The sequence below is a fragment of the Microtus pennsylvanicus genome, chromosome 19 (assembly GCF_037038515.1).
Source record: "Microtus pennsylvanicus isolate mMicPen1 chromosome 19, mMicPen1.hap1, whole genome shotgun sequence".
Taxonomy (NCBI): Eukaryota; Metazoa; Chordata; class Mammalia; order Rodentia; family Cricetidae; genus Microtus; species Microtus pennsylvanicus.
The window spans coordinates 34,486,380-34,501,920 of record NC_134597.1 but is presented as its reverse complement, the minus strand read 5'-3'; the positions used below and the strand labels follow the sequence as shown (position 1 = coordinate 34,501,920).

The following is a 15,541-nucleotide window of genomic DNA, read 5'->3' as shown; positions in this document are numbered from 1 at the left end:
AACAGAGTACACCCACAGGGGAGTGAGTGCAGTTTCCAAGAGGAGACCGCAACACATCACATATCTTAATGGGCCTTGTTACACCAGTGAGCTAAAGGGAATTGATGATCTGGATGGGAGGCCTTGGTCTAGAAACTCACTCATGGACGAGGGGCCTTGCTACTGTCTCCCCGAGTGTGTGAGCACGGTAGAAGAGGGTGTAGAGATAGGGTAATAAGGTATAACGGGCCACCAGATAATATTTTGAGGATTCCACTAGCAGAGAGTCAAGGCCAAAGGCAGCAGGGTCCTGGTCCTAGAAGGAAATGGAAGCAATTAGTGAATGTTCCTATAGTGATCAAAACGTTTCCCCTGATGAAAACAGCCATGTTCTTCAGTCTGGAGAGGATGGAATACTTCCAGAACTCAATTGATCTTGTTCCTCCTTCCTTGCTTTATGGCTGGGAAGACACCAAAGACTGCATGACTTTCCCAATGTAGACATGTAAGCAAGAGGCAGGTTTCACTTACAGGTTCTTCTCAGCACACACTAGAGGAAGCCCTGAGTGACAAGAAGGTACCACACAGGTTTCAATGGCCATAAAGGGGCCAAAAGGGATCTACTTCCCTCAGCGACACACCAATGTACTTTTGAAATCGTTTATATTTCACTTAAGAGATAACAAAAATAATTATTTCATCTAAATTTAGTTTTATAATTTTTAAAAATCCATTTACTTAATTTGCATTGCCTAACTTTGATCTACATTCTGATTTTATTTTTCCTCTGGAATTTTGTGAATTTGAAATTTCTTAGGTTTTATTTTTTGTTCTTTTGTTTGGGTTTCTTTGCTTGTTTTTTGGCTTTTTGTTTGTGTGTGTGTGTGTAGTTGCCTCTATAACTATTTTAACCTTCATAGTTAGCTTCCTTTTCTACACCTTGGTATAGTAACACAACATTTAGAAAGATAGTAAGAACAGATTTTTAGCAGATTTTTATTAAAGAACAAAGGACCACTCAGCAACGACATCTAATTTTCCTAGAAACTAGAGGTGACGCTTGCCCTCGGCAGTAGCACTCACTCTGCTCACTCTCTTTGTTGTTCAGAAGATCTGAAAGATGCATATATCACATTTCTCATCCTGTATCACACGACAGAAACAGAAGGTTGGAGAAAATTATGTGAATCTGTTCCTCTATTTTTCTTTATAGGAGGCCCAAGTCTTTCCCAAGTACAGCCATTCTATGACCCTAATGTAGAGTTCATGAAAATACTGGGGCCAAACGCAAAAGAAAATAGTATTCTTCAGCCTCCGTCATCCGGCTTCCAGCTGAGAAAATGCAGAACCGTGATGGGTGTTGTGGTGTCTGACACCCTGGGATGTGCTTTGCAAGCCCGAAGAACCCAGTTCTCCCTAACTGGCTGATGATTGACTTAAGTGCAAATCATGAGGCCGAATCAATGTAAAGTATTATTTCTATTAGCTATTTCACTATTTTATGGGATTATATTTACATCAACTTCTACAACTTTAACACATAAATTGAAGTGTGCTGAAACTACAGGCTGAGTTTTGAAGACTTGTAACAAGATGTAAGTAACTCAACTACTAATCCCTTATGCTGAACACTAGTTAAATGATAATTCTGTGTCTATATTGAGCCACACAAGATATATGTTAAGTGTCCAAATTTAAATTTAAAAGGGCATGCATAGTTCTTGTTATAATTCCATTGGAAAGGGCTAGTTTAGGAGATTCCTAGCTCTTTACCCTAGTCACCTGGGAGAGCTGAGTGATCTTATCTTCAGGAGTCATGACAGGCCATATTTTGTGAACGGCACCTACCTTCCATGCCCCAAATTCTGCTTAGATCTTCAGAAATGGTCTGTTTCCAGAACACAAATTAACAAAGGAATCCAAGAATAAAATACTTTGAAGAATTGACTCCGCATCTCCCCACCAGAAGAGACGTGTCATTGCACAAAGAGCCTTAACCAAAATAATCGTGAACTTACACAAATGAGCTGCTTTTTATTTTTGGCATATGTAGGTGTGTATACATGTTCTCTTGTGTGCAAATATATTGTCTGAATTAGGACTTTTTTAAAATTTTATTTGTTTATTTTATATACCAACCACAGCTTCCCCTCTCTCCTTTCCTCCCTCCTCTTTTCTATCCCTACCCCTTCCACTCCTCCTTCATTTCTATTCAGAAGGGGGAAGGCCTCCCATGGGAGTCAACAAAGCATGGCATAGCAAGTTGGGGCAGGACCAAACTCATCCCCCTTGCTCTGGACAAAGCATTCCACCACACAGAATAGGTTCCAAAGAGCCAGCACATCTATCACGGACAGGTCCTGGTCCCACTGCTAGGGACACCACAAAAGACTAAGCTACACAACTGTCACCTATATACACAGCGCCTGGGTTTGTCCCATACGGACTACCTAGCTGTTGGTTCAGAGTTTACGAGCTCCCAAAAGCTTAGCTCAGAAGTCTCTATGAGCTTACTCCTTATGAACTTGACCTCTCTTGCTTATATTAGGATTTTCAATTGTCATGATAAAACACTACGATCATAAGCAACTTGGGGAGAGGAGGGTTTATTTTGCTTACACATCCATGCCACAGTCAACTATCAAAGAAAATCAAAACAGGAACTCAAATCAAGAAACTTGAGGCAGGAGCTGATGCAAAGACTGGGGAAGAGTACCTCCTACTGTCTCCTCATGACTTACTCAGCCTTGCTTGGCACAGAGTCCTGGGCCAGCAGCCTATGGGTAGTAGCGCCCATAGTGGTCTGGGTCCTCCTATATAAATCATCAACCAAGAAATACACCATAGCCTTTCCCACAGGCCAGCCAATTGAGGCTCATCTTCCAAAATGTCTCTATCTTGTGTCAAGTTGACATAAAACTAGCAATGCACACACACACAGACACACACGTACACACATACGCATGCGTACACATACATACACATCCTTGTTTGAATGTGAGTATGGAGAGCCAAAGTTGATGTTGAGTGTCTTCCTTGATACATTTATTTATTAGGCAGGATCTTTTGCTGTGCTAGAACTAACCCTAACCCCATTTAAGACAGTCTATCTAGTCTGCTTGTTTTGGAGGTCCCCTGCCTCTGCCTCTGGAATGCTGGAATCACAGACCACTGCCACACCTGCCCAGCTTTTGCCAGAACCATCCTAATGCTGTTCTTTACATTTGTGCTATGAGCATTTTATCCATTAGTTATCTCCAAGGCCGTTTTAATGGGTTTATTAAAACCAAAGCCATCAGTTTGAAATATTTCAATTGCAACTTATTTCATTAAAATAAACAGAAAATCACGTTATTTGTTCTTGTTGCATTATAAACACCTTAAGAAGAACTTTGAACTATTTCTGTAGACTTGACCAACAAAAAAATATTATTTTAGATAAAAAGGATAATGGTATGGGAAGTAATAGAGGGTGGGTCTCCCAAGCTATTCATAAAAATCAGGATGTTATAACCAGGTAAAGAACATTTTAGGTCACTGACTTAACCATAATCTTCCTTGCTCTCTCTTATGTACAAGAAATCTTTACCATATTATATTAATATTTCTATTGATTTATTATGTTATCATAATATATTGATAGAGTAATAGTTTTATCAATAATTTACATTAATATAAAAATTGATCTCCTGGTGTCCTATCTTGTACATGTTGATGACAAGTGATTGAAGCAGCCTAGCTTTTGCTGGTGGTGCTGGTAGTACTAGGCATTGAATTCAGGGCCCCACATGTGCGTCTTTGTATGTTTTGAAACAGGTCTTCTTATGTAGGTTTGGCTGACCTAGAACTTGCAACTTTCCTCTCACCTCTGTCTGTTGAGTGCTGGGATTAACAGGCATAAGCTCCCATGCCCCATTACCAGCACAGGAGATGTGCCAAAAGTTCTCACCTTTGTGAATGAGTTTTTGACAGCAATTCAATATATAAATATTCATCCTTCTTACATTTTCATCCTTATACCCTGCCGTTTGGACATGTCACTCAAGATTTAGCTTCTAAAGGTAAAGCTTCATAAGGATTTAGCTTCATGACTGAAGAGTGAAGGCCAGTATGTAGAATTTTCTATAATACCTCTTTAAAAGCAAGTGGATATCATTCAAGAACTCTTCTCTTAGAGGAACTCACCCTGTAAGCAGGGCCATTGTGATTCCTGGACAATGGATAAAATGCTCCAAGTTGCATCCATCTTCTGCAGAGTTCCTCTGTGACATTGTTTCTATAGCCACAGATGTTGGCCCCTACCTGGAGAATTAGCACACATGCAAACAAGTGATTAATAGAAAGGCAAAATAATTCACTATATTCTTATGTAGAGAAGGAAAGAGAATCTTTTTCTGATATTATTTAACACTTAAAAGATCCCAAACTCTCAAAGCAAGCACCAGAGAAACAAGAGGATTCTTATTATAGGATACACTGAGCAAACTTTCTAGACAGTATGCTGGCATCAAAAGCATTTTTTTATCATTCAGTTCCCAGTCTCCAACTTTCCTATTCACTGGTGCTTTCCTGGCAGAATTTTCTTTTCTTATACTCATACATTTGGTTCATAGTAATTATTTCCTACCTACAGAGACTGTATGAAAGATAAACTGTTATAAATGTTAACATTTATATCATTCTGTCTTCAGAACCATCTTGCAGCACACATAGAAATTGATTTCGCCAAAACATTGACAATAAGACATGTTCCTTATCTTTACAAACACCTTAAAAATAGTAATTAAAAGAATAACAATGGATCAAGGTGAAGAATGAGGCTTACCATGGGGATTCCAAATAAGTTAAACTCAAGGATGCTGGGGATGGACCATCGGAGGTCATCCCAGGTGGCTGCATTGTTTCCAAGCCAATGAGCAGCAAATTTGCCAGACCCAGCAAAAGTAGAACGTGATAAGATGAAGTTCCTCTTGGGCGAAAAGACAGTACTCAAGGCTCTGAAAAAGAATTCAGTCAGTTGTGTGTGAGGCGATCTGTGATCATTTAGAACCCAGTGTATTCCAAATGCAGCAATGGATTTTTCATCCTAACAGAAAATAACAAAACCAAAGTATCAAAACCTAGGTTTGCAAACAAATCTGTTATTTAATTGTTTCCTCCCACTTCTGAGTAAGGATTAACGTCCTGTATAAAATAATACAGATCATTTCTAGCCTCCAAAGAAATTACTTCAGACTCTTCTACTCCTGATTACATCTTTTGTGAATTCAACATCTTGTTGGATATGATTTTGGTCAGGCTCTTTTGGAGGATGATGTATGCCACACACATATCACAGTGAGGTGGATCCTGGTCTTATCTACTCTAACAGTTTTTTTCCCTTGCATCCTTTCATGCAGGCCTTACTGCCTGGCGTATAACCCTGCCTAATATAATCCTGGTTCAAGTTCAAGCCACGTCTTGGTGAGGACAAAAAGACTCTTTGCCCTCATTATCTTTATTGCACCATGAATCATAGATAAGAGGAAATAAGCCTACACAAAATGAAACCGAAACAGGATCAGGAAAGCCGTAGAGAGGTTACAGTTGAGAGAAGTCATTTATGCAGTACGAACTAGACAATATGCATCCTTTTGACAGTTTAGAGAGAAATAAAACTTATTGGAGATCTTTCTATTTCTCTTCCTCCCTTGTGCGAGTCTGGCCTGTTTATGATCATTTCATGGTTTCTAAGAAGATGTTTCCTCTGTCAGCCTAGCCTCCTGGCTGCTGTCCCCAAACTGTTCTTTCAAGTAAAGTTGTGCTATACCTTCAGTAGATTCATTCACACTTCCAGTTCTGATGTGCTGACCTCACTGAATAGAAAGTTTTGAATTTCAGGAGGCGAAATGCAGGTCTGAAGAAGTAACTAAGCGTGACTCAAACATTTACTTTTTAAGTATAACAGTACCTCATGTCCAAAGGCCAAGTCCATTATCTTTACTGTTTTCTAGAAATTTAACCTGCTTTCCCAAGCTAAGGCATGTCATAAAGACACCTAGTTATTACTGAATCATAGTTACTTTTTAACTATTAACCACAATTCTTGGAACATTGTAACCAAGCCAATTATGATTTTATAACACCTTTATCACCTTTATCACACAGAGACAATGATAGTGAAAGCAATCAAGAACTCTTTTCCTTCTCACCATTCTCTGCCTCATGCTACTCACTCACTCTACTCAACCCTCACTCGTAGACACCAGTATCCAGCAGGGAAGGCAGAGAGGGACTGATGGGAATGTCATTACAGTTCTGTCATTGTGGAGATGAGGAAACAGAGTCTTGTTTATTTGGTTTATTTTTAAAGAAAGATAGGAAAAGGAGAGGAAGAGTGGATGAAGGAGGAAGACGAAGAAAGCGAAGCAGGAGTGGGGGAGAACAAAGGAAGAGGAAGGGTAGGAGAGACAGACACCATCTGTCTGGCTTTCAACACTGTCATGACTTTCTATTATACTGGGCTGACAAGGAGAGAAAGAATCTTTGTCCAGAAAATGCATATGTTTGTATGGTAGTGAAAGCAAACCCCAAGAAGAACACTGGTTCTTGATTATATTTCTTGTCTTTTCTCATTCCTGCCTTTTCTCACTCCCTCCCTTCTTCCTCTTCTCATTCTCTATCTTTCTTCTCTCCCAGAAAATAGAAGAAATGTGAGCCCCAACTGCTTTATATTTTATTGCTGTGATTATCATTGATATGACAATGTGCCTTAGCCAAAAACAAATCAAAATTAAACTTACACAGAAAAACCAAACTTTATGCATATTTAAGTACTACTATATGCCAGTTTCTGTATTCTTATAATCACACAAAAACTCGGACAACTTATTTATGCAAGAGAATCCCCTCTGTTGGTCACCTCCCACATTTCACCACCCACCTTCCCAAACCAGAACCAGGTAGACATGCAAAATCTTACAAATCTGTGACTCTTGACATGGTGTAGCCATAGATGCTGTGGACATCATAGTGAAGGCCTGAGTAAAACTCTGTGTCCATGCAGAGGGTTCCTACCAATAGTGAGCCATCCAGGACACCTAGAAAAAAACACTCATCAGTTCGGCAATTCTCTGCTGAACAACTGCAACAACATAGACACCCAACCCTTTTCCTCCTAATTACTGTACCTTCACCAATCCCCGCTTGATGAAAAACCCTTTCCTCATTTTAAATGCTACTCGTTACTGCTTCCTACATCAGGACTAAGCTGAACGAGCCATTGATTCTCCGGAGATCACCAAGCATGGTAGCGAGTGGAGGCACCTGAGGAACCCTCTCAGGTGAACATTGGAGCACTGGGCATTGGATCTCAGATTAAACACAAAGCACGCACTGTCTACACATGTACACTTAATCTAAGAAGACTACATGGACAGTGTTCAAAGAAGAGTGATGCAAATAGGAGCATACTCTCTTTGGAGCAGGAGATTTAACTGAATGGTAAGGTGTAAGGAAAGTTATGTGTCCGGCAGTTTGTGAGATTCACAACTATGTTAATTATGAGTGGAATATTAAAATTTTCCTAAGGCCAAAGGTAGTTGCTTTTGTGGCATTGTCATGGTAACATGTACTATATGGCCATAAAATCATGAAAATGGCTCAGTTGGGAGGGAACAAGGCTGGTCCCATGTTAATAAGCAAAGGACTCTGGGGTGGAATGAGGTGTATATCAGAGCAAGCAGATAGTGATGTAATGAGGTTTTACACAGAAAGACAAAAAAGCAAAAAACTTAAGAAGAATATTAAGAGATTAAGGAACAAAAGTGATAAATTGATCTAGAATGACAATAAAAGGGGCAGAAAACTCGGTAGAGAAGAATGAAGTTGTTAGGTGATCATGAAGATTTTGCAAAAGGTTAAACATTTAAACTGAAAGAAATTCAGAAGCTGAGAAACAACTAAACCTTGTCTCAGGACCAAGGGTGGACTATAAAGGGTGGATAACCAGGACAAAGTTGTTAGAGGCTGTCCAGATGCCCACCACACAGTAGTATTCTAGATGTTCAAGGGTTTGTTTGTGAAGATTAGCTTTTCTTGAATTTGATGTGTGCCTATCAGGCCAGATTCTGGCAAAAAAAAAAAAAAGGCAACTTAAGTAAGACCCCTACTCCATCTCATCAAATCCTCTTTACCGTCTCCCCCTTCACCTATGATGTTTGATCCAAAGGCCTTTGTCGTGGGAGAACCAGACAATGCAAGAAGCAGTATCTTTGGTCCTCAGCTTCGATTCAGGCTACGCATACCTCACTACAGTGTTACTTGAACAAAGTACACACTATGATAAATTTGATACACTGAGACCCTGGGGCTTCCTTCTTCCCATACTGTAGTCTACTCTACACTGTCTGTCAGTAATGGCTACATCCAATAGTCAACTTTTCAGACTAGATCCAGAGCGTTCGAGGTAGTACAGCTATGGACTTGACTGGATTTAGAATCCGAGATCTGTGAGACACACTTCAGGGTTTGTCTGTTCTTCCAGGGAGGTTTAACTGAGGAGCACAGTTCTGAAGGTGGGTGGTATCATCCCATGGCCCGAGAACTCAAACTAAATAAAGAGGTTGATGTGTAGCATCACTGCCTTCCTACAGGGGGTACAATGTGAACAGCTGCCATGATGCGTGATATTCCTCCTATTTGTGAGCCAGAATGATGACGCCTTCATTCCAGAAACTGTTGAAACTGTTTTTGCTGGGAATTTTGTCACAAAAGGAAAAAAAAGTGACTAACACACTTTCTCATTGGCATGCAAATGCACACATTCTTCGGGAGATAAGGAAACCATTCTTGACTTGAAATAGGAGCAATAAATAAGACATTGAAAGAGCAATTGAGGCTTAACCTATATCACTAATGAGAAAAGAGAGACATAGAAAGGAAGAAAAATATTATAGATTTACTTCAATTCAATAAAGTCTTATGAAATATTGTAAAATTCTCATAAAGTTTAAAGTAAAAAGAAAAGCTATTTTAATGCCTATCTCCATTAAACATGGAACCACTGATGTTTTAAACCATGACTAGGGCTGGAGAAATGGCTCAGTGGTTAAGAGCACTGACTCTTCTTCCAGAGGACCTGGGTTCATTTCCCAGTACCCACATGGCAGCTCACAACTGTAACTCCAACTTCAGGGAATCTGACACCCTCACAGAGAAATACAAGTAGGCAAAACACCAATGCACACAAAGAAAAAAAAACAAAGAAAGGAAAAAGAAAATCATTAAACTATGGCTACTAAAAAGGATGATGGAAGGAGAGATGGGAAGGAGAGGGAGGGAAACACAAGATAATATGAATTATAGATATGTAGTTTGTACCTTAAAGTTCTTAGAATTTCTTCCAGAAATTGTATGAATGCAGTGAGTTGGATAAAAGAATCTAGTAGAGCTCTTGTGGAAGGGCTACTGAGTGAGGAGTTGGGGGGAACATGAGGCAGGGGTATCAGATTAGCACTTTAACCACATGCTGCCCCTTGCAGTAAAAGGCAGTCTTGGCCAGGAGGTACCATATAGTCTTGCAGATGTCTGGGGATTCATTGGGCTGAGAAGCTAATTGCTCCTGGCCAGACTGATTGGCCCTAAAGTTACTTGACTGTGTCTGTTTCCAGGAAGGCAGGCAAACAGGAACACTTACTGGGAGTGAAAGGAGGGGAGTTCAAGTCGTTCGAATCACACCGGACATTGGAACCTTGAAGAAGTGTAGAGAGTTCATCCATTTCCTTCAGAGACAAAAGCACAAGGTGGAAAATGTATAAATATAAAATTAGCTGGGCAGGAAGTGCTTATAACTAGAAGCAAGATATCCAGGTCTCCTCTTAACTGCTTCAGCATTTTAAACAGCTTCTCCAGCTCTCCTTGGCCTTTGTATTATTTTTATAAAAATAATAAATCTGGATTGTATTGTATCAAAGTTGTATTACAGTTCTAAGTAGTGCTGAGCATATTTTAATTTTATGTACTTATTTAATCTACTAATTAAAATATATAATTTCAAAGGTTGATCTTTGCCTTATAAATTATGAAATTTTTATGACTGGTGCTACTGCTTCAACATTTTAACAGCTAAGGACAGGGTAATATTTTTTCTCTTATTTTTTTCTATTTTATATTCTACTGGTGAACAATAAAAGATTATAATTGAGGTCAAATATATTTTTAAGATGAAGTAAAAATAAAATAATGTCTAATATTGCTGAAGTTTTCAAAGATACCTCTTCAATTGTCTATAACAGAAACCACAAAGCCCTCATTAAGTTGTTTTTAATGAGTAAATCTTCATAAACTAATGCAGTAAATTTAGCAGTCATCGCCTTTAATGAGGCCATCTTACAAGCAGAAATAGAGTTAATAAAAAAAGTAATTCCTTAAAAAAACAAAGGACTTTATTAAAAAGGAACAATCAGTTGGTGGCACATGTAGAATAAGAACACGATATTTTAGGGGCCAAATTTCCTGGATGTATACTGGACATGAAACAAAAAATTTATATATGCCAGTATGTCAATCAAAGTACTTTATTATGGATCAGGGATAATAGCCATAAGAAATTTTGTCTTGTCCACGTCCAATGGATATTTGAATTTGGAACAATAACTTACAATCCACACACCATCAAACTCCAGACGGTTGTAAAATTCACTGAGCTGCTGGGTCCACCATGGAATAGAGGCTGGGTTGGAAAAGTCAGGAAAGACTGACTCTCCTGGATAACTCTGTAGAACAAAGTGAAGAGTGATGGTAGTATATGAGATGGTTCAGTTGGTCATTGATTGCTCGCTGCTATTTCATTTTACCAAAAACCTCAGATTACTTATTATTTAGAGTCAGATTTGCCTTTCTGCCAGCAAAATCCAAACATGCAATAAAATACTTGCAAGGATTCAAAGGAAGGAAAAAAGGAAGAAAAGCCTACTGATTAGATGAAAGCCCATGATATACCCTTTTCTATCCAAAAATGTGTATTTTCAGACTGTAAGTCCAGTTAGCAGATGCGAGATAATATCTTCTGAATATAACAATGAAGCTGTACCGATGAAGTACCAACAACATGGCTGCCATAGCAAGACTTGTGCAATGACAACACCAATCGGCATGCCAAGATGGATGGGAGAAATTTCATGAGGGCCGACTCCTACATGAAACTACAGACGATCAACAGTTGCTGATAAAGGAAGAATCAGTCTTCCCCAGTGATGATGCCCCTGATAGGTTATCCAGTCCCAGTGGTCAGCTCAAAACACATGTACATAAGAAACACTGGATAGCCTCAGAAGATTATAGTCATAATCTTTGGGAATATATATATTATTAATAATAATTATATATAATAATTAAAGAATAAGAGGCCATGAATTTGAGAATGAGCTGAGGGCAGAGAAGTTGGAGTTTGGAAAAAGAGGTGCTGAACAATGTAAATGTAGCTATAAAAATTTCTCAAAAAATAAACTTTTAAAAATTAAAATAAAATTCTGAACCGTCCAAGTGTTTAATGTTTTAAGAGAATGACTATGCATGCTGAATCTATTGTTAACTTAAGATTATATAAACCTGTTTTGAGCAATTGTTATAAGTAATATGCTGATTTCATCATATAAAAATATTTTATAAATGCTCAAATAATGTTACTCGTACTCCTATCAAAAGTGTACAATGCCGTGTCTCTGTCTTTTCTATATCTATGGAACTGTAAGTCTAGGCACCTTCCACAAACACACAAAGGTACATAGATAGCCAAATTATTAAACATCTGGCTTACCAAAACATAAACCGAACTATAATATTCTTGCTGATTTTCTCTATAATTTTATAGATTGGGAATTTGGAATAATTTTATATTTGTATAATTTAATGGTTATATATAAGTAAAGTGCAAAATTTAAAATATATGTTCTTTGCTGCACAGTGGTGGTACACTCCTTTAATCCCAGTACTTGGGAGGCAGAGCCAGCCTGGTCTACAGAGCAAGTTCCAGGACAGCCAGAGCTATGCATAGAAACCCTGTCTCAAATTTTTTTTTAAAAAAGGGTTTTTTTTTTTCTGGGTCTGGGATACCTCACTCAGGATAGTGTTTTCTATTTCCATCCATTTGCATGCAAAATTCACGAAGTCATTGTTTTTTACCACTGAGTAGTACTCTAATATGTATATATTCCACACTTTCTTCATCCATTCTTCCATTGAAGGGCATCTAGGTTGTTTCCAGGTTCTGGCTATTACAAATAATACTGCTATGAACATAGTTGAACAAATGCTTTTGTCATATGATAGGGCATCTCTTGGGTATATTCCCAAGAGTGGTATTACTGGATCTTGGGGTAGGTTGCATGAAAATGAGTCTTTCTGGTGCTTTAGAGATTCATCTCTAACAGTGAAAGCAAAGGTTTGTGATATGGGAGGGTCTTCTGTCTGTGTTACTTTCATTGGTTAATAAAGAAACTGCCTTTGCCTTTTGATAGGACAGCAGCTTAGATAGGCGGAATAGACTGAACAGAATGCTGGGAGAAAGAAAGCAGAGTCAAGCAGTCACCATGAAGCTCCAGCCCAAGATGGATATAGGTTAGAATCTTCCTGGTAAACCACCACCTCGTGGTGCTACACACATTAATAGAAATGGGTAAACCAAGATGTGAAAGTTAGCTGGTAAAAGGCTAGAGCAGTGTTTAAATGAATACAATTTGTGTGTTGTTATTTCAGGTGTAAAGCTAGCTGTGTGGGAGCTGGGCGGGACAAAAAGCAGGCCTGCTCGACTCCTTACTACAGGTTTGGTTTGGACGAAGAACTTTGTGTAACTTAATAGAGAATTAAGAGCAATGAAAAGGAAAAGTAATTCAAGTGAACAAAGTCAAGGAAGTAAACTAAGTGAGCAGAGTGAAGGATAGGCTTTAAAAACCAAAAAGAGAGTTTTGGAAAGTGAACAGCCCAGGAACTATAAATATTACACTATGAAATGGTTTTCTGGAAATTATGTACCAACTGCTATGAATTTCACACAATTCAGTTATCTGGGCTAATTTTATGTATAACTGGAATTAAAGGTTAGTGACATGAATCCTCTGAAAGTATGTAGTCTTACAAGGATTGCTGTTCTGAAAATCAGTTCTTTGATCATTCATTCCAGTTTCTTAAACTGATACCATAGAGTATAGCCTGGGCTTTAGCTTTGAGTTTTGTGTAAATTGAGAAATGTATTGTCTGAACTGGATTCTACATTCATTATGAGCATCTTGCTACAATACTGAAGCTGAATTTGACATCTCAGGGAAGAGACATTGAGAGGCAGTCAGACTTAAAGTGATTTTCTACCAAGGCATATTTATTTTTTATTATCTGAAATGTTAGTGACTCTGGGATAGCTTTTCATATCCCCTAGAATTTTAATAACTTTATTATTTTATCTAGTAGTTTAAAATAGAATAAAACTACTAAAATCATAAAAGTATCAATATTAGAACTTGATTTCTACCTATCTTCATATAAAAAGTATAACCTTCACCCAAAGTACTATTATTTTGAGTTTCTTGAGAAATTACCTCCCCAACCGCAAAGCCACTGGAGCTCATGATCCACACTCTGCTCTGGCTTCCATTCCTGTAGGCCTCATAGTTATGGTTCTTGAAGATGCCAGGGTTCTAGTAAATAAGCAGGATATAAATGTCATTCTGTTAAGTGTCTTTTGCAACTAAAGCAAAATGAGGCACCAAGCTAAGTGTTTGAACATACCAAAATAATTACATATTTCTGTCCATTGTCATGGAGGTCCTTAACCAAATCTGTAAGATTGGAGTAAGCCTTTTCATCAATCGTGAAATCTTTCTTTTCGTCCATGTAGTCTATGTCTGAGTATTGCACATCCTGAAAGACAGCTCAGGGCAGTTAGAATCTAGGAAACAGTCACCTTGCTGATTGGAAAATTCTTAACTATAGTTCCTACCCACTAAAATAGAAGTCATATAGTGCCACAGTCCTGGAATTCCCCAAACTTGTCTGGCTCCTAGAAATAAATCAGCTCTCTGTGAACAATGCATCTGCTCTGACTGTAGCTCTGGGTGCCCATCCTGAAAGAATGATATCATGAAGAACCTTGAGGAACTTAAAAGAGGAAGTAGATCTTGTTTACTCTTGGAATTTGAGGATTGGGTGCTGGCTATGTAGCACGTATTCATCAAATGTGTGTTTGAATGGGCATGTGAGGGATCTTATAACCACAAACACTTTGGCTCTCAAACATCAAGTCAAAATATAAGCTGGTATGACGAGAAAAGGTTCTCTTACTCTGTTAAATTGCTGGAGGAATGGATAATAATGTCGAGTGACAAAGAGATATGGAGATTTAACAAACAAGATTCTCTTATTGCATTGTTTGTGTGTTTACATGTGAGGACAGGATGCTATTCTTAATGAGACTGAAATATAAAGAGATTAAAGGTCATTTCCCAGTCACTTGAATGAGGAGGTAAAAGCTGACTAGGACTTGGGTTTAGGTACTTCACTCTGGATAGTCTTTCTTTTTCCAGTCTTCCATGTACTCCATGATGATAAAAAAAGTCTCAAATATGTTCTTAATGTGGCCTGAGGCTTGCTGCCCAATGTGGTATCATCTGCTCTGATCCCTAGTAGTTACTTAGGCCCTTAGGTGCCACACATATCCACAGAGAGGGAACCTTCTAATCAGGAAAGAAGAATTCATTTGCTTTTGTAACACCAGCAGAAGCAGAGGAGGCCAGACCCCCAAAAATACTACAAGTAGAGTCGCAAGAATAATTTCTAGGTGGTGGCACACGCCTTTAATCCCAGTAACCGGGAGGCAGAGGCAGGATCTCAGTGAGTTCAAGGCCAGCCTGGTCTACAAAGCGAGTTTCCGGACAGTCAGGACTGTTTCATAGAGAAACCCCATCTCAAAAAACAAGAACAAGAACAAAACCAAACCAAAACAAAATTGACCCTCCTGATTAGTAGTGCAATCCTGGAAAAGTGAAACCACACATTTCCTCACCCATAAAAAAGTGACAAATGAGAGCCAGCCACAACTGAGAAAGTTTTTCTAAAATGATACAAGAAGGCGAAATATGGGTCTATTTCTTCCTGAAACTGAGTGTTTTCAGACAGTATACACAGAGGAAGTAAAGTTAAGGTCTATCAATTTTCCCTCAGTACCAAAGAACCTGGTGTGAATATTTCTCCTAAGAAATTTGGTTTCTGTGTCTGCCCTCTTGGATTCTCTGAGATCAAACCAAACTCATTCTCACCCACACAGTTTTCCAGCAAATGCTAACCACATAGACATATGTCTCAACTGAAGAATTTGTCCTTAAGGAATTCTTTTGACAGCTTCATTGACCATGCGAGTGAGGAGTTTATCAGTGATTAGACACTTGGAGTTATCTTTTGATTTGCTGGAGAACTTTGAACATCATAAATACTGTGCAACTAGGGAGCTCCAGAGTTAATCTGGAAGGAGTTTTGCAAGGTTGCTGTGGTATTAGTTTACTGTAAATCATTATTATCCATCTTCAGCTCTTGC

General features: G+C 38.6%; 1 protein-coding gene across 1 annotated transcript in view; it reads right to left on the bottom strand.

Moving 5' to 3' along the window:
• Mgam2 (maltase-glucoamylase 2 (putative)) overlaps nt 1–15,541 on the bottom strand; it is an 84,555-nt gene that overhangs the window by 45,304 nt on the left and 23,710 nt on the right. The window contains exons 11-18 of the mRNA XM_075953942.1: nt 13,741–13,872; nt 13,551–13,649; nt 10,620–10,733; nt 9,656–9,740; nt 6,941–7,058; nt 4,805–4,976; nt 4,165–4,281; nt 141–295 (exon numbers count right to left, since the gene is read on the bottom strand). Of these exons, the coding sequence (XP_075810057.1) occupies nt 141–295; nt 4,165–4,281; nt 4,805–4,976; nt 6,941–7,058; nt 9,656–9,740; nt 10,620–10,733; nt 13,551–13,649; nt 13,741–13,872 (992 nt within the window). The remainder of the gene's footprint in view (nt 1–140; nt 296–4,164; nt 4,282–4,804; nt 4,977–6,940; nt 7,059–9,655; nt 9,741–10,619; nt 10,734–13,550; nt 13,650–13,740; nt 13,873–15,541) is intronic.